Source organism: Triticum dicoccoides, chromosome 4A, assembly GCF_002162155.2.
Source record: "Triticum dicoccoides isolate Atlit2015 ecotype Zavitan chromosome 4A, WEW_v2.0, whole genome shotgun sequence".
Lineage (NCBI taxonomy): Eukaryota > Viridiplantae > Streptophyta > Magnoliopsida > Poales > Poaceae > Triticum > Triticum dicoccoides.
Window position 1 is genome coordinate 708,981,311 of NC_041386.1, and position 19,035 is coordinate 709,000,345.

General features: G+C 43.0%; 1 protein-coding gene across 1 annotated transcript; it reads left to right on the plus strand.

Moving 5' to 3' along the window:
• Positions 1 to 13,927: 13,927 nt before the first annotated feature.
• Positions 13,928 to 17,607, plus strand: LOC119288067 (receptor kinase-like protein Xa21). Its single transcript, XM_037567688.1, has 2 exons — positions 13,928 to 16,865; positions 17,004 to 17,607. The coding sequence occupies exons 1-2, from the start codon at positions 13,928 to 13,930 to the stop codon at positions 17,393 to 17,395; spliced, it is 3,330 nt and encodes a 1,109-aa protein (XP_037423585.1). The 3' UTR covers positions 17,396 to 17,607.
• The last annotated feature ends 1,428 nt before the right edge of the window (positions 17,608 to 19,035 follow it).

Here is a 19,035-nt window from a genome sequence, read left to right on the forward strand (position 1 = left end):
TAGATTGTCATTAACTAATGCCCATACCATCTTAAGCTATGAGCAGACTCACCCAGGTGATTATTTCCTATCTGCTCTTGCCTATTCATTATCTATACTTTTGAAACATCTAAGTTATTTTTTTCTCTCACGCAGTAAGTTTTTGACTTGTTGAAGACAGAAGGTATAGCAGCTCTAAGCCTGATGTAGTATTGGCATCTAATGGGGAATTAACAAGCTGTGTATAAAAACTAATTTTCTTTCTTGGTGTCAACTCTGAGAGGGACGAGCATCAAGTTGTGAACATTTTTATTTCAAAACTTTTTTTTGTTGGTCAGCTGTTTCCATAAAGAATTAGGCAATGTTGTTTTTCATGCATCAACTTATTTTAGTGGAGCTGAGCATTATGAGGATTTGTAAAGGCTTTGGGGTTGCTAATCTGAACAACCATTATGATAAATGGAATTATGTCCATTCATTTCTTTTTTGAGGAAACATGTGCTTTTATCATATAAAAGATCTACAATAAGCATCACTGCCCAGCCTCTGGATAGCTCGGCTATATCTGTTTGGGTTTGTCCCTACTAATTAATTGGACTAGCCCCTTTAGTCCATGTATTTGTATCATCCAGTGCAGCTAAGCATATCTAGCAAATGAGTGCGACTGGGTTATTGAAGGCGGCCGAAGAAGCACATCCACCTTACACCTCGGCTCCGGCTGCCTTGGCTATCTTGTGAAGTATGGATTTGTATCCTTGTAAGACTTCTTTCTATATTGCTTTTCTTGGTTTGATTTTTGTGGTGTCCATCTTGCATGGTATCAGATGCAGCTAGGAAAAATAAATGTCGCTCCATGCTTGAAAACGCTGGCATCAAGAAGCTCAATTAGGATATAAAATAACATACTAATCAGTCGTGCGTTGCACGTGCATGCTTACGAGTCAAGTAAAATCCAAATCCTACGCAATTTTCCAAAACGAACCGTTGAAATTCATGGGTGTTTGTAGTTGAGCTTGCGACACGAATGATCAAAACGACCAGTCGTCAATAAAGTCAAAGTCATGCGCATTTTTTTCAGAAGCATCCGTTGAATAAGTCTCTTACACACCACACTATGTTGGAATTTATGTTTGTGGCTGAAGTAGAACAAGTCTAACTCATGTGCAGTTTTCCTAAGGTGAATCAATCAGTGAGTACACATGCCTGTTGTCCCGTACAAGTAGTGATGTAAATGTTTAGAGAAACAAAGCAAGAAGAACTATGTGCGTTGCTGCTGGTCTGTTTCAAGTCGTTGGTTGTGTCACATAATCTTTGTTTCTTCTTCTGCCTTTTCTTTATCTTTTTGACTGTCTATGTCTTGGCTAAGTCTTAATATTGTGTCATTGCAGAGCGACGTGTAATTGGTATCATGCTGGTATTAATATATTACCATTAAAAAAACTGTGGCGGCTACATCGATGACTGTTAGAGAGTGAAGCAAGAGAAAAATGACACAAATTGACTGGGCAACACCATCTACTGGGACATGGAGAAACAAGGCGGATGAAGCAGGGATGCCGTTTTCCGCACAGCCGTGCAGCGAACCATGGAGTTCCCTAACGGTGATGCGATCTTGTCAAGGAACTTGTTTTCCATGTTTAGTGTGTACGCATATGACCCAGACTATAAGGAGTTACACTTTTCTAAACCGATTGAGACTTATGAAAATCTCAATTGACTTAGAAGTATCAAAACCGTTAAGCATATAAGTCGAGTGCAAGTTTTCAAAAGCAGTTGTTGCACTAATGTATGATTTCAAGCATGTGTTGCAATCATGCGTGGCTCAACATTGTCACATAAATATTGCTAGAAAATATAGGTTCCTAAGATGGGGTGTTTGGGAAAAGTACATAAATATTTTCACCTGATCGTCTCTTTAACAATTTGTCTTTCCCTCTCCCGGTCGCCTTCCGCTCCAAGTCACTGCTATTTATTATTTAAGCACCAATTTTGCATTTCGCAGGTCTACAAATTTCATGATCTGTTGAGTTTGGCAACTGACTTGAATAAAACTTAGTCTAAACCATGCGCAGTTTTGGGAAAACATTTGTTGTATCTCTGAATCAGGCTTTCGCACAGCTTTATATACAAAGCAACAACCAGACAGAGTACACGGCTGAACGATACAAGGCAGCTAGATGGCATTTTGGAAATCGCTTGTTTGGAATCATCTATATATTACAAATTCTAGCTGTAACGGGGTCTTTGTTTTTTATTTCTCTTCTTTTTATTTTGTTCTTGATTGTGTGCATCTTGAATGTCTTTCGATATCTTGTTGGTGCAGAGTCTGGGTGTAATTGGTATCTTGGCGATAGTAATATATTCGCATTATCGAAAATCTAGGTATGGTGCCATGTAGGAACATTGGGAGAGGCCTAGGTACTCATTAACGTTAACAAAAAGTGACATCTTGGGCATGTTACGATCATCATCAGTTTAAACGTCAACATGCTCGCTCAACTAGATGATATGGACACACATATTACTACCTATCTAGGTGTCCATATGGCTAATGTATGTCCGAAGAAAGAGAAAGTCCAGTTCGGGCAACAATGCTTTCCAACTCATCATGACTGAACGATGTCATCGATTGCATCATCCTTGTATTAACTCTAATTGAAAAAGGGCCAAAGGCCATATATTAATGTCAACCAACCATTACAATGCCATCCTTATACAATAAAAAAAATACACATAGGTCTTTGGGGGAAATTGATGTTGTCTTCCTCCTGCACTCACCGGCATCGTGTCGTGAGCGGAGTTGGATGCCGCATCTGGACCTCTGAACCAATATCGGAGCCATGAAACGTTGTTAATGCAACAACTAGAAATCTTCGATTCGGACTAGAAGACGCCAACGACACCGATCTAAAACACAGATCGTCATCCGTGACAAGAAGGCGACAAAAATATATAGGCGACCACCCAAGATCAGGCCAGTCAGATACGGGGAGACCTAACCTTCCAAGCTCCCTGACGACATCGAAGTTAATCAAACATCGCTGGTCGGAGGAGCCAGAGGACCAAAACGCAAAGCTACGTCGACCACTCTGCCAACTCCTTTGAACCACCTACATAATACTAAGAGACAACCAAATCCTCCATTCCAGAAGAGCAGTGATCAGACGATCCTTCGCCCTCCTCTACATCAGCGACCAGCTGCCCCAAGAGTCAAGGAAACCATATTTGTGATCCGGACGACGCCGGTGGGGAAACAAACTCTAATCTTAATAGAGCCTACTACAGTACAGTAGCATGGATCCAGGGACCCCCTCCGCCCTCGGAGTGGCAGGCGGAGGAGGAGGGGACTCGTGGCCTCGCCGGCGGAAGCCGGTGAAATGGTGTTGTATTTGGTTTTTTTATAGGGAGGTGGCTGGGTTTTTTGTGGGGCATGAGACGAGGCTTATTTTTTTTGTCCAATTTGTTCTGTGATTGGTTAGCTGACGTCACTGTGTCATGTTGTATACAAGAATATCTTCAATGTTTAATTAGGATCCACCACTTAATCAGCAAAGAAGATAACTTACTCAACGTGGATTACGTGATAGCTTAGTCGTTTGGCTCTTTTTTTACTTGTATATGTTATAACGCTATAACAAGTTGGTGGTTGATATGGACTCCTGGATATGCTTTAAATGTGAACACTCGAGCGGATATCACAGGAGCATCAGGTCAAACTAAATGTGTTCATTCGTGACGGTGTAGCTGAGGCAATCGCCAGTGGCACCAAAGTCCAAGTTAGTGCATTATATTTTTGACATGCAACGTACGTCGTGTACAACTGAATATGTTTTTCTGGGCGGCTGAGGTTGATGGGGACACTGTTGCTCGAAAACGCCATGAGCAAAGTCCATGCCAAGAGCAATTTTGCAAGATAGGTCGTTGAATCAATATCTGAAAGGTAAACATCGTGTAGAAATAACACAATGCGATCGTGGTTTGGGAGACGTACGGCGCGTGTGGCTCTTAAATAAAACCTTAGAGCATCTCCAGCCACGCCCCTCGCTCTGTGTGTTCGATTTATTCGGTTGGCATGGTTCGGTTTATATGAATTTCCGGTTTGTACGGTATTAATACTTCGGTTTATACGGTATGATATTAAAATATGGTTTGGTTTCAGTATATACCAAATTATTTCGGGTATATACAATAATAACCAAATTGATGCCAATTTGAAAATGACATACTATATTTACAAACTTATAAATTCAAACACATACTTTTTAAATACAAACGGTATATAACTTTATGTAAGTATATATGCATGCCTCAATTCATGCCTTAAAAGGTTATGGACGACGTGGTTAGCATTTTTGTAAGAGAAAAAATACTACGTTACAAGAAAAAATGGATGTTCTTTGTAGGAAATTTTACTCTTATACAAGAAAAATGACTACTTGTCTCGTTGTTTGCCTCAAGAAATATATATATTTATTTCGGTTTATTTGGTTAACCATTCGATTTTTCGGTATATACCATAAAAACCGAAATTCAAAACGGTATGAAAAGTTCATACCATATCACCACCAGAAACCATAAAAATCGTGAATTCGGTTCGGTTCGGTTCGGTTTATGTTCGGTATGGTTTTTTGTTCGGTTTTAAAATACACAGAGTGACGCGCCCCCAACACGCCCCCCCGGCGATTTTTTCGCGCTGTCACCGAAAAACGGGCCAATCGCGTCCCCAGGAGCCCTTTTTCGTCGGCTTGGGCCGAAATTAGCGTCGGCGGATCTAGGCCGAACCCGGCGCGCTGGGGGGCGCCGGGGCGAGCGGTTTTGGCGTGGAAGAGCTGCGGGCCCGTAGAGTCAGCGACGTGCGCCTCGTCGTCATCGGAACACCTTGGTTTCCCGCATGAAATCAATGACAAGGGTGCCGCCGGTCAGCCTTGCCATTGATTCCTCATCATGGGTGGCGCGTCACGGGCGGCGCGGCGACGCCTCCCCTCCTGCCACGCGTACACACGGCGCGGGGCAATATAAACCGGTGGCCTCCCTCGCCTCTGGCCACACCAGCCCATAGCCGACCGCCGCGGAGCTCTGCCTCTCTCCCCATGCGCAGCCGCCCGCCGACGCTTCTTCCCTTCCCTACCCCTCTCTCCGAAGCCCGATGGCCGCGCGATTCCTTGGCGACGCGGCGGCGCCCAACGGCTTCGGCTGCCGCTCGCTCCACGAGTGGGAGGCCTGGCTGCTCTTCGAGACGAACATTCCGGCGCCACCGGACATGCGCGCCGGGCCGACGGGGTCGAGGCTCAGCAACGGGGCGTCCCTATTCCCCCGGTGCCCGACGTCGAGGCGCGCCCCGCCATCTTCGCCGCCGAGGTCGACCGCATGCGAGCCTCCCTGACAGAGGAGCAGTATGCCCTCCCCCAGCACGCCGCCGACAACCACGCGTCGTGGGCAGCATACTTCCAGCACCGCCAGGAGCAGAGGCTGCCGTCCACCAACGGGGCGCCGGTGATGGGCGGAGTCAAGAACAGTCAGGGGCGCCGCATATGTTGGGGCACCCCCGGCCGCACGCTCCACGACGTGCTGGAGTACCTTGAGGGCTGCAATGACCCGCCGCTGGCATACCCTGCCGCAGCGGCCGCCTCGGTCCCCTGCCGGAGCGCCGGGCAATGGATGCCCAGGAGGTTCGGCTCCTCCTCGACTTACTCCTCTCACTCCTCCTCGTGCTCCTCTTCCCATTCCTCCGGCTCGCCGTCGGTGTTCGGCGTCAAGGCCGAGCCCACAGCAGAGACGCCGCTCGGTCGGCACATTCGCAGCACTGGCATCGTCATCATTGAGGGCGGCCGGCGTGCCTCCTCCTCGGCTCCTCCGTGCTTCGTCAAACCGAAGACGGAGCCGGGGCTCGCCGCCGTGAAAACGGAGCCGGGGCTCCCCGCCCTGAAGACTGAGCCCGGCGCCGGGGAGGTCGACGGCGCGACGGCCTTGAAATGGGCGCACGATGACTGGGTGCACATGGAGATGGAGCGTCAGTGTCGCGCCCTAGAGCGACGACAGCGACGACGACGACGCGCCGCCGCCGCCACCGGTCCGCCAGGGCGACGCCGGGCAGGGGTCCAACAGGGGCGGCCGCGTCAAGGAGGAGAAGGCCGCCGCCGACGGCGGCGAGGATGGTGGCGACATCGGTGACTTCGCCGCGCTCAACGACTTCTTTGGCCCGTAGTTGTAGTTGTGGCCTTTTTTAAAATAACTTTGCTATGTAAAATGTCGAACATGTCAAATATATGCCCAGTTTGCCAAACTTTAGCCCAATAATTTGTCCAACTTGCCGATCTTTGCCGAATACTTAAAAAAAAAACATAAACGGTGTCTGGGAGGCGGCCCTGGGGTCGGCGGCTGGGAACCCACTCGCCCCCACGCCGATTTTTAGCGCCTGCTCGCCTCCAGGCGGCGATTTTACGCGCCCCCTGAGGGGCCAACGGCTGGAGATGCTATTAGGCATGCCTTCAAAATGAAACAGTATTGTGCAGTGACGTACAACGTCTTACAGAAATGTTGCTAGGAGTACTATATCCTAGTTCCCACTTACCCGGCCAAAAGTGAAGTATTTACAGCAAGTTCAGCGGTTTTGTGCATGTACAGATATCGTCGAAAGATTACAACTTCTGAATACTCCAAAAGCATTCATGGATAGGTTAAACCTACTGGGCATGCCCTGATTGTTTTTGGTACATAAACGATGTCATTCAATATAATGGTTGCAAACTTCTGGCTTACGAAAATGCACCGATCGAGAGGATTAAGTTTCCACTTATCCACGACCAGGATTTGTGGCATGCAAGTATCGGGGCACGGATGTCCCTGGTGCCCGCTTTTTATTTTGGCTTCCGATTTCTAAAGTTTTATATCTTTTAATAAAAAAATTCAAATTAAATTTTGTTTTAATATTTGTGTTTCTCATGACCAGCGCTTTCAAATAAAATTCATTTTGAATATATTTTGATGGCTGTCAAAAAAGTATGCTAAGTTTCAATGTTGAAACTTAGTATGAGCGACTAATAAAATCAATTATTTTATGTCTATGACCGACAAAATTATATATCTGAAACTGGTTGAAACTTGTCAGTTTTATATGCAAAAACCGTAGGTCTGATCATCGAGACTTCAGTTTTTATGGACTTCCTTTTTTACTATGCCCTCGAGGCAAAACAAGTGGGCGACATGACTTGGCAGGGGGAGTGCCCCCGCACCCGCGTGTCCCTGCGCTTTTCTGCACTTGTCCATCCATGCATGTATATATGCACACACCTGCAGAGGTGGTGAAATTCCTGAAGCCCATATTATTTATCCTATGCGTGATAGCAATTGGGTTAGTTTTGCCCACTCTATTCCTAGAATGGAGGGTTATGTAACATCCCAGCCGCAACCACTGGTTCCGGCTGTAATGCTTGGAGAGATCTAGACTGGCCTCACATATTGGTACTAGTCTTTTCTATGCACTTTTGTCCTAATGCGTGAGCACCTAGGATCAACTAGGTACCTCAACCTGAAAGTTCTCTGAGCAAGGCACACTTAACTTTCTGGTTCCTTGCGAATGGGCTTCTAGATAAGAATGAATTCCTCGTCGATATGAGTCGTCTATCGTTCCATTAAGCACGATGTTACGATGCACCCCTACTCAATGTAACGGAAGCTCTCATCGGCCCAGCAAGAACGTTCCGTCTTAGCACACGTCTATGCGTCCCAGTGTTAGAATCTGCATGTGCCCATGTCGTGTGCCACGATGGGCCACACGCATTATGTCTATGCCTACTCCACTGACCCGTACATGCCTGTGCAACCGCGAGGGTCGCCTCTGGTCACATTTGTAATGGACTGGCCTGAACCACGCCTGGAGGCATCTAGAGTGCCCCCCATCCACCCACATACCAACACTAGTCTTTCTTACACACTTTATGCTCACTTGTGCACACCCAGGATCAACTTTCAGTCGGTCATCAAAAGGCTAACTATTGCTATTAGTAAAAATTAGTGAGTTGGCGCTTTTAAGTACTATGATCGGATATACAATGTGAATTGACTATATAAAATTAAGAAACGCTACTAGAAAGACTACTATCATTTTCCTTTTAAACATTTATTATCTTTTTTGTGTATTTGGCTTCTCTCAAAATACTCCTAAATATCATGATAAAAAAACTTGCATTTATCTTTTTGGTACATTTTCTTATAGACGTATGCCTTTTGTTTTATGGCAAGCATCTTCTACGTTTAAAAAAATTCATGACAGCGATATTAACGGATTTCTGTGAAAAATATTGTGATAGCGTTCATTGATGGTTTTTCAGCCTATGAAACTTCATCCGACAACTGTTTGTACAATGTTAACAAATTTTGCAGTGGTGTGAAGATACAAGCCTTGCCGGAATTGAAAGAAGTGTAACTTCACGGTAAACAAAGGTATTGTTCTCGAACAAAAAAATTTAGTTAGATGTATATGACCAATAATCCTAGACGTACGGGTTTTTTATGCTTCAGGTACGGACCCCCTCTCGCTAATTCGCTCCCCCCCCCCTGATTTCAGGGGGTGGGCCCAGCTGCTAATCCTAAGCCAATTAGTTTGCTCCACATCAGCCTGTACGACAAACCATGTACAAATAACCCGTAGCTCTAGCATTACTGGTATATGACTTGATAAAGCTGAGTAGAAGCTATTATTCCATTAGTACCTATTTATGGATTTATTTTACTAAGGTTTCTGCCACAACGTGCAGGCACCATCTAGCTGACTCTAAAAACATTGGGCATTTCGGAAAATCACACATGAAATCATTGTAATATTATTGAAAGATTACATATTCTAGTTATAATTCTTTCAAAATGTACCTACAAAGAGACATCTCACTTTCTGATGACCCAACATTGATATCTTAGTTGCACAACCTTGTCTTGAGCTTACTCCCAGCAAACTAGCCAAACTTTTGATTCCCGGGGTACAATTTTTTCCAACTTCATTTCATTTCTTGGGAAACTGAATAACCTACCATACACACACTTTTCGAACTTCAGTTCATCGTTTATTTACGGCAACAATTTCCTGGAAGAAGATAGGTGCCTGCACATAGATCCAAAGAACATAATAAGACAGTGGCATATATATATATATATATATATATATATATATATATATATATATATATATGTTTGTGTATGTTGATCAACCTGTTTAAAAAGGAATAAGTGAAATCTGCATTGATCTATTCACTGTTGAGGTAAACTTTACTCCACCTTTATAGATCTAAAACATGTAATCATGGACTATGCAACTACTATTTGTGGTCCCAAAATAATGCATATATAGATTTTGTTCAAGTCATAATTTATAAAGTTTGACCAAGTTTATTGAGACTTGGTCAAATAATAGTTTGAAATGGAGGGGTATTGTTTAACTTAATTAACAAATATTGATATACTTAAAATAACACTTTAATAATGTGAATAGAAACTTACTATTGGACAGTTATTTGGAGAAGTTAAACCACATGACTCTTTTTGAAAAATGTGCTGATTGAGACACAAAATTGTAGTGAAGTCATGAACCTAAGATGTTTGCTTACAAACGGTTGGAAGTTTCCTGTTTACGTGGGGCACAGTGATGAGTAGAAGGAACACTAGCAGCAGCAACATAGTGATAAACCTGTTAAGTATATTATATCTCCTCTTCCTATAAGATCGGTCTTTGGGAATAGTTGGTTGATAGTAATATCAAACAAAACCGAGGCCCGCTGCTTGTTGACATCTTCGCAGTCACAAGATCAACTATGTACCAGGCACTCGGCAAAGGATCAAATTGCTGATAGCTTTTCATGGTCCTGATTTATATAGTACCTTTAGAGTAAACTTTTCAGCACAACTGTATGGGCGTTATGGATGATTTAGCTACATGGTCCTTTGTGGAGGCTCTTGCGCTCTCGACACGGTAGCCCTATTCTTGTGCAGTGAACTATTTTGGAAAATTTACATCTCAATCCAAAGTATTGGACCACGGCCGAACCGTAGTCTAGTAAAGTATCATAGATATAACAAAATACTAACAAATTTCATCTGAATTCATTTGTTTCTAGGTCCTTGGTATTAAAAAATCATTTACTGTTTGTTTGAAACAACTCCTTGGCCTCCTCCTCACATATTCTCCCATGGACGCTATCAAAAAGTTGGTGTGCCAACCACAAGGAGATGGCTGATATGGAGTATTTGAGATGCCCTGCTTGTTAAACTACCTGATGAGGCGATAGTACTACATCTGGTCAAACCAAGGACAAGTATGTTTACGTGAGTTGACGTGAAGGTAGTCTGGAGACCGAGTAATCGAGATAACCAGTCGTCAATGAATCAAATAACATTCAATTCATGTTCATCTTTCCAAAACTGGCCGTTGAAATTTTTCCGGTGAACACAAATGCGTTGGTGTGGATTTCAAAAGTAAAATGGAGTGTGTTGAAGTAAAAATGAAATGTGCCATCAGGGGACTGGTTTTCTGAACGTGAGTCTATTTCTGAACCCTGTAACCATGCATATACGGTAAAAAAAATACACTTTTTAAACTTAAAAAAAAAAGACGAAAGGAAGGTAGGCATGCTCATTGGTCACTTTGCCGTATATTACATGCATATCCATCCTATATATCTTTCAAAGAAAGGTAGGCAATATATATAATACGGTAAAAAAAACATGTACTTGAGAGGATTGCATACATGCAGGTTGTTCGAGGGCGAGCACTGTGCTGAGTTGGAGTTGGATCACCAATAACAACAGTGCAATGGTCCAAAATCTGCTGGCTGACATTTTCCCAGAGCTTGCCGTATGTAGTGCATCTGCGGAGGCACACCACAGAAACCAAACTACACTGAATGGAGGAGGATTGGAGGCGCACGTAGCTTATATAGGTAGACTATATACGTTCTGACCTGGTTCAGGCTGGCCAGGTCAATCCGCATCCCTTGGTTTACCTGCCAGCCAGCTCGAAAACGGCAAGGGAAATCTGCTTGCAAGTTGCAATGTTGTACATTTTTCCCCACACAATCACGCCACACGCATAAGAAAAAATAGGTAGGTTCCTACTGTCATATTTACTTATTTGTGCAACTGAAAGGGTGTTGCAAATCCGTACAATAGATTCAAAATGCTTGCAAAATATCAACAACATGCATGCATCTATAAATCGAAAATAAGAACACTTGAATTTTTGCTTGGGAATCTACATAGGGAACAAGAGACAATAAATACAGTTAGGAGAGTAGAAGGTCAGCCCCTATGGTTGTCTCGTCTCTGATTGATGGTATGTAAACTCTCCATGTCCCACTGATATACTCACAATCTGAATTGGTTGTCTCGACCAAGTATTCAAATAATAGACCCCACTTTTATTAAGATGGTTTAAGTTTAATTATAATGGTATGATAAGTAAGAGATTTAATTATCTATGTGCTGCTTTGTGTAAACTGACAATATCTTGCGTATGAGACAGTTTCATCTTCTCACTTCATTACCCTTCAAGCCATATGGACAAGAGACTAACATGTACTCCCTCCATCCCAAAATAAGTGTCTCAACTTTGTACTAACACTAATTTGGGGATGGAGGGAGTATGTGCAGCTAAGAGATGGTGACAAGTAGGCGCATTGGGAGAGGCCGAGGTACTCCTTCCCGTTAACGAAAAGTGACATCTTGGGCATGTTACTGTCAATGTCAGTTTAAACATCAACATGCTCGCTCAGCTAGGTGATATGGACACACATCTTACTATCTGTCTAGGAGTCCGTATGGATAATGTCTGACCGATGAAAGAAAAAGTCCAACTCAAAAAGGGCAACAGTACTTTCCAACTCATCATGGGTCGATGATGTCATTGATCGCATAATACTTTGCATTAAGTCTATCTGCGAAAAGGCCAAAGGCCATATATTAAAGTTGACCAACCGTTAAAATGATATCCTTACAGCAAATAAAATAAATAAGGGTTTTTATCATTTATGCCACTAGTTCTGTCCCAATAAATAATTGCACTTAGGTCTTTGGGGATATCTACGCTGTCTTCCCCCCTGCACTCACCGACGTTGTGTGGCGAGCGAAATTTGATGCCGCTTCTGGACCTCTAGCTAGCGAAGCGAAATTTTAACGCAGTAGCTGGAACATCATTGGTCGGAATTAGAAGACACCAATGACAGCAATCTAAAACACATATCGTCGTTCTGGACGAGAAGGCAACAAAGAGATCTGGACGACCACCCTAGATCGGGCCAGACAGATACGGCGAAACCTAACCTCGCAAGCTCCCGGACAACGCCAAAGTTGGCCAAACATCATTGGTCGGAGAAGGGGCCGGAGTACCGAAACACAAAGCTACGTCGTCCACTCTGCCAATGCCTTCAGACCACCTACATATAACATGAAGACACAACCAGATCCTCCATTCCAGAAGAGCAGCGATCAGATGATCCTCCGCCCTCCTGTGGGTCGAGGACGAGGTGCACCAGGAGTTAGGGAAACCATATTCTTGATCCACACGAGGCGTGGAACAAAACTGTATACAAATAGACCCTACTACAGTACCATAGCGCAGATCTGGGATCCCCACCCCCCTTCACCGTCGAAGCGGCAATGGAGTTGGATGGGACACATGGTCTCGCCAGTGGTAGTGGGTGAAACGTTGATGTCCAGATTTTTTAGGAAGGTGGCTAGGTCTTTTTGCGGGTATGAGACTGGGCTTATGGTTTGTCCAAATTGTTGTGTCGTTGATCAGCTGACCTCACTGTGTCATTGTGGTACACAAGAATATCTTCAAATTTTAATTAGGATCTACCACTTAATCAATAGAGAAGATAACTTAGCCAATGTAGATTACGTGATAACTTAATCCTTTGCCTCTTGTTTTATAAGTATGTTTGTATATGTTCTAATGCTATAACAAGTTGGTGGTTGATATGGACTCCTGGATATGCTTTAAATGTGAACACTCAAGCGAATATCACAAGAGCATCAGGCCAAACTAAATGTGCTCATTCATGACGGTATGGCTGAGGCAATCGCCAGTGCCATCAAAGTCCAAGTTAGTGCATTATATTTTTGACACGCAACGTACGTCGCGTATAACTAAATATGTTTTTCTGCGCGGCTGAGGTCGACGGGAACACTGTTGCTCGAAAATGCCACGAGCAAAGTCCACGCCATGAGCAATTTTCAAAGAGCGATCGTTAAATCATTATGTCATGTAGAAACAACTGAATTTGGTCAAGATTGGGAGCCGTACGGCACATGTGGCTCTTGAATAAAACCTTGGGCATGTGTGCTACTTTTCTAAACATAGCCACTGAATGAAACACTATATCGAAAATGTTGGATAGATTGCAAACTTCAGAAATAATTCTGCAAATGCATTCATGGAGAGGTTAAACCAACTGGGCTTGCCCTTTCTCTTTTGACACAGAATCGCATGATTTAATGGTTGGAAACTTCTGGATTGTCAAAAATCACTGATGGAGAGGATTAAGTTTCCACTTATCGATCCGTGCATGTATATGCACACGCCTGCAAAGGTCCTCTTGTTGGTTGCCCCTTGATGTTGCCAAGAGCTGCGCCGGTCTAACCTCATGGTCATACTGGCTTCTTGGACGCTATCTCTAATTTCTTCAGTCTGAAGGAGCATGTTTTTTCTGTGTATAATTACGTGTGTGACTGAGACAGGAGGCGACTAATGTAACCTCCCTGCAGGCCAGCTCAATGAAACAAAAAGCCCAGTCAAAGTCAGCTAGTGCAACTTTTCAAAAGCTGATGTTGCACTACTCACCACCTGTCCTTTCTCAAGTCCGTTGCTCTCACTCATCTTCCGTACATCTAGGCAAGATTGCCCTCTATATATTAACACGCTACCAAGAACCAAGTGTTTATATCCAGCACACAAGCAAAAATGCCTCGCCTAGCCACACACAAGCTGCTCCTGCGACCTGTTTTCACCATGATCCCTTTCCTAATCCTTCTTCCCTGCATGCACTCCACTGATCTGGATGCACTTCTCTGCCTGAAGTCCCAGCTCTCTGACCCCTCGCGAGCACTAGCTTCTTGGAGCAATGCGTCTCTCACGCCCTGCGGTTGGCAAGGAGTGAGATGCAGCACACTTAACGCGTCTCGCGTGGTTTCATTAGACCTCGGGTCGCTAAACCTCACCGGCCAAATATTTCCCTGCGTTGCGGAGCTTGATTTCCTTGACAGAATCCACATGCCAAATAACCATCTCACTGGCCACATCTCCCCCGACATCGGCCGGTTGACCCGGCTCACATACCTCAACCTTAGCATGAACTCCCTGGGTGGTGCCATCCCTGATGCCATATCTTCCTGCTCTCAACTCGAGACCATAAGCCTGGAGAGCAACTCCCTTGAAGGTGAGATCCCTCAAGCTCTCGCTCAGTGTTTGCTTCTCCGGCAAATTGTTCTCAGCAACAACAATCTTCAGGGAAGCATCCCATCCAGGTTCGGTTTGCTTCCCAACCTTTCTGTGCTATTGCTCACTAGCAACATGCTCACTGGAAACATTCCAGAGTTTTTGGGGAGTAGCGGTTCTCTCATGTCAGTGAATCTAAGAAATAATAGCCTCAGTGGAGGAATCCCTCCTGCCCTGTTCAATAGCACAACCATTTCCTACATAGATATGTCACATAATAACCTTTCAGGGTCTATCCCACCTTTCCTTCAAACCTCTGCACCACTGCAATACCTCTCACTAACTAAAAACTACCTCTCTGGGGGCATTCCTTCTTCAATTGGAAACATGTCTTCCCTATCTTCCCTTCAGCTTGCTCAAAACAACTTCCAAGGAAGTATTCCAGACAGCTTAGGTAAGATATCAGGTTTGCAAGTACTAAACTTGAAAGATAACAATTTGTCGGGCATTGTGCCTCTAGCAATTTACGCAAACACTTCCCTTACTTATCTTAGCCTTAGTCTCAATCAACTTGTTGGTAGAATTCCTGCGGACATTGGCTACACTCTTCCAAACATCACTGAGTTGATACTAGGAGGAAACCAATTGGATGGCCCAATTCCTGCTTCATTGGGCAACGCATCAAACCTCCACAATTTAGACCTTCGTCAAAATTCACTCACTGGTGTTATTCCTCCATTGGGACACTTAAGCAAGTTGAAAATCTTAGATGTGGGAACAAACATGCTTAAATCTGGAGATTGGACTTTCTTGTCTTCTCTAAAAAATTGTACTAAACTAAAGATATTATGTTTGGATTTTAATGGCCTTGGGGGGACAATTCCTACCTCTTTTGGGGATCTTTCAAACAACCTAGAGGTGCTTCTCCTATCTGACAACCAACTGATAGGTGAAATACCTTCGGCAATAGGAAAACTCAAAGGCCTAACAGCTCTTGTAATGCAAATTAATTCACTATCAGGGCGCATTCCTGATACCCTTGGAAATCTTCTGAATATGTCACTACTAAGCTTATCCCACAACAAACTTTCCGGAGAAATCCCACAGTCGATTGGGAAACTAGAGCGACTCACCGAACTTTATCTCATGGAAAATAATTTGACTGGTCAAATTCCTCCTAGTTTGGAAGGCTGTAAAAATTTGTTGTTGCTGAACCTTTCATCCAATAATTTATATGGAAGCATTCCATCAGAACTCTTTTCCATCTCAACACTTTCTAAAGGCTTGGATCTTTCCTATAACCGACTCAGTGGGAACATACCTTCTCAGATAGGTAGTTTGATGAATTTGAACTCACTTAGCATATCCAACAACCGATTATATGGTGAGATACCTTCCGCACTCGGCCAATGCCATCTTTTGGAATCTCTCTCTTTGGAGGCAAATTTGTTGCAAGGAAAAATTCCAAAGTCTCTTGGGACTTTAAGAGGAATCAATATGATGGATCTATCTCAAAATAACTTGTCTGGTGAAATACCAAAATTTTTGGAGTCATTTACCTCCTTATATGTTCTCAACCTATCCTTCAATGACTTTGAGGGACCAGTCCCGAAAGGTGGTGTTTTCGCCAATTCAAGTGCGGTGTTCATCCAAGGAAACAAAAAATTGTGTGCAAGTTCTCCATTGCAACAAGTGCCACTTTGCACCACATTAGATTACAAAAGGAAGAAGACCACACATGTTGTAACTATAGTGGTTCCACTTACTACTATTGTTGTAGTTGCCTTGGCATGCCTTGCATTCATTCTTCTGAAGAATAGAGGTATTGAAACTGAGGGGCACGTCACCCAGTCCTTCAGGGAGCATAATAGATACTCATACATGGATTTATATAAAGCAACAGATGGTTTCTGTTCATCCAGTATTGTTGGTTCAGGAAGCTTTGGAGTGGTATACAAAGGCCATTCTGAATTTCAATCCATTGCCATTAAGGTATTCAAGCTTGACCAACTTGGAGCATCAAAGAGTTTCTTCGCTGAATGTGATGCACTAAGAAACATTCGCCACCGGAATTTGATTAGGGTGATTAGTCTATGCTCAACCACTGATCCAAGAGGAAATGAATTCAAAGCACTTATTCTTGAGTACATGGAACATGGTAACCTAGAAAGTTGGTTGTATCCAAAAGAAAACAAAGCCAACCCAAAAGGACCATTGGGTTTGGGCTCAAGGATAACAATAGCTATGGACATAGCTACTGCATTAGATTATCTCCATAATCGATGCAGTCCTCCTTTGGTTCATTGTGATTTGAAACCACGCAATGTCCTTCTGGGTGAAGAAATGGTTGCATGTCTTGGTGACTTTGGACTCGCAAAATTTCTTCATGGAGACTCTTCAACGGGAGCTAATAAGTCCTCAAATATTGTTGGGCCGAGAGGATCAGTTGGATATATTGCACCTGGTGAGCACATGCATCATTTACATTATTGATATATTATAGATACATACATACAAAGTTAGTGTCATGTATATTATCTAGAATGTTTATCACGCCTCAACTAAGTGAATATTTCTTAAGAATTTTTGTATAATATTGCAGAATATGGCATGGGGTGCAAGATCTCAATAGAGGGTGATATCTATAGCTACGGAATTATTCTTTTAGAGATGATCACAGGAAAGCATCCAACAGATGATATGTTTAAGGATGGTATGAACCTTCACAACTTTGTGGAAGCAGCACTCTCACAGGAAATTGGTGAAATCTTAGAACCAAGTTTTGTCACATGTGATGGAGAAGGAGGAGAAAATCTTCTAATGGCTGAAACAAAATGGTGTGTCACTCGACTAGCAAAACTTGGCTTAAAGTGCTCTGAGATTTCAGCAAAGAGTCGGCCGACAACAGAGGATGTTTATGCTGAAATCATCAGCATCAAAGAAAATTTTATATCATTGCAGCATAGACAAAATAAATTAACATCATCGTTGTAACTCACCTCTAGATATTTCAGTTAGAAATAGCATGGTCATATACTTTTTGGAAACAAATAAGTATTATGTTTGAATGCATATAAGATGAGCATATGGAACAAACAGATTAACTTGAATTTACTACTAATTGAGAACATATGTGATCCAACAACAGTGTGACATGGCTCTACCTTTATCTAATGTCTGTGTTCTTCCGTTCTCACAAACGTTCCTCTGGATCAAACAAGAACTAAGAAAATTGATGCCACCCTATTCACTATGTGAAATGTAGTCTGAATCAAGGTGTATTACTATTACACATGCATTTCTTAATAATTATTTCAGGTAATATTTGGAACTGCGAAGGATAAGTTTGCTAAATGCAGTAGCAACAGGGGGATCACACATTTGTGCGTGACTCTGTGGAGGAGAATATCGGTGGGATCACACATTTCTGCGTGACTCTGTGGAGGGGAATAGCGGTCCTGCTAGATCAACGCCTGGTTCGGTTGTCCTATTACCGGCCAATCTCTACTATCTAAAAAAGATACAAGGTCTTCACCCATCCGTCATTCGTTCCCCACCTCCTTCCAACCAACACTTAGGGATGAAAACGGTGCGGAAACGGACGAAACTGGGTGCTACAACATTTGTTTTCATATTTCTTTGCAGAAGTGGAAACGAATACAGAAACCCCGAAAATGAATACAGAAACAGATACTACCAGAAACGGACACTGACTGAATACAGTGCGGAGATGGAAGTGTGTGTTGACCGGAACTTAAAAACCCCTCGAATCATAGAGAAATACACACACAAAAACAAACAAATTTAATGAATTGTTAACATGGCTACAAAATAATATGGTTGGGTTAGCAACTTAGGATAGTATTGTAGTAGTACTGGACAATTTCATATAGGGTCTAGTTGAGTACGTGTGTGGTAGTAGAAGTTGGTCCTCAAATGATCCATTCTGCTCATTGTGTCATTGTGTGTTGTTTGGTGATTGGGCTACAAAGCATTCATAAGCCTATAGTAGAGGCAAAATTCCATATTCACGGAAACGGAAAGTTTCGTCTCCACATCTGTTTCACCATAAAACATCGTTCCGTTTTTGTTTCTGTTTCCACATAAGAAATTCCTTTTCCATTTCTGTTTTACAAAATTTCATTTTTGTTTTCATATTTCCTCTCCGTTTCCATTTTCCTCCAGAAAAGCGGAAACTTTCACTTCATTTTTATCCCTACCCACACTACATACATTCTCTTCTCCGTCTTCCGTTTTGATTTCCTTTTCCTTCCACATGTAGTTTTTACCAATGGTTTTCGTTGAAAACCACACATGTTTTATTGGTTTACCAAATGAAATCATGTCTTCTTTGGTAAGTCAATAAGTGTTGATTCTCGGCGGTTCAATTGGCAACAAGTGTCGGTTTTTTGGTATGTAATCACGATGATTGTGTACACAATATTTATGTCCCCGTTGCAACATGCGCCCAATTATCTTGTTTTCCCTAAAGAACTCAATAGTGATCGGACTTTTTTCCGGTCATAAAATACCGACATAGGCTCCGATGGTGAACCCAAATGTTTTGAACACAAGGTTCATATGCTGAAACTCAACATTACAGGGCCGGACGAATGACCGCACATGCAACAAGA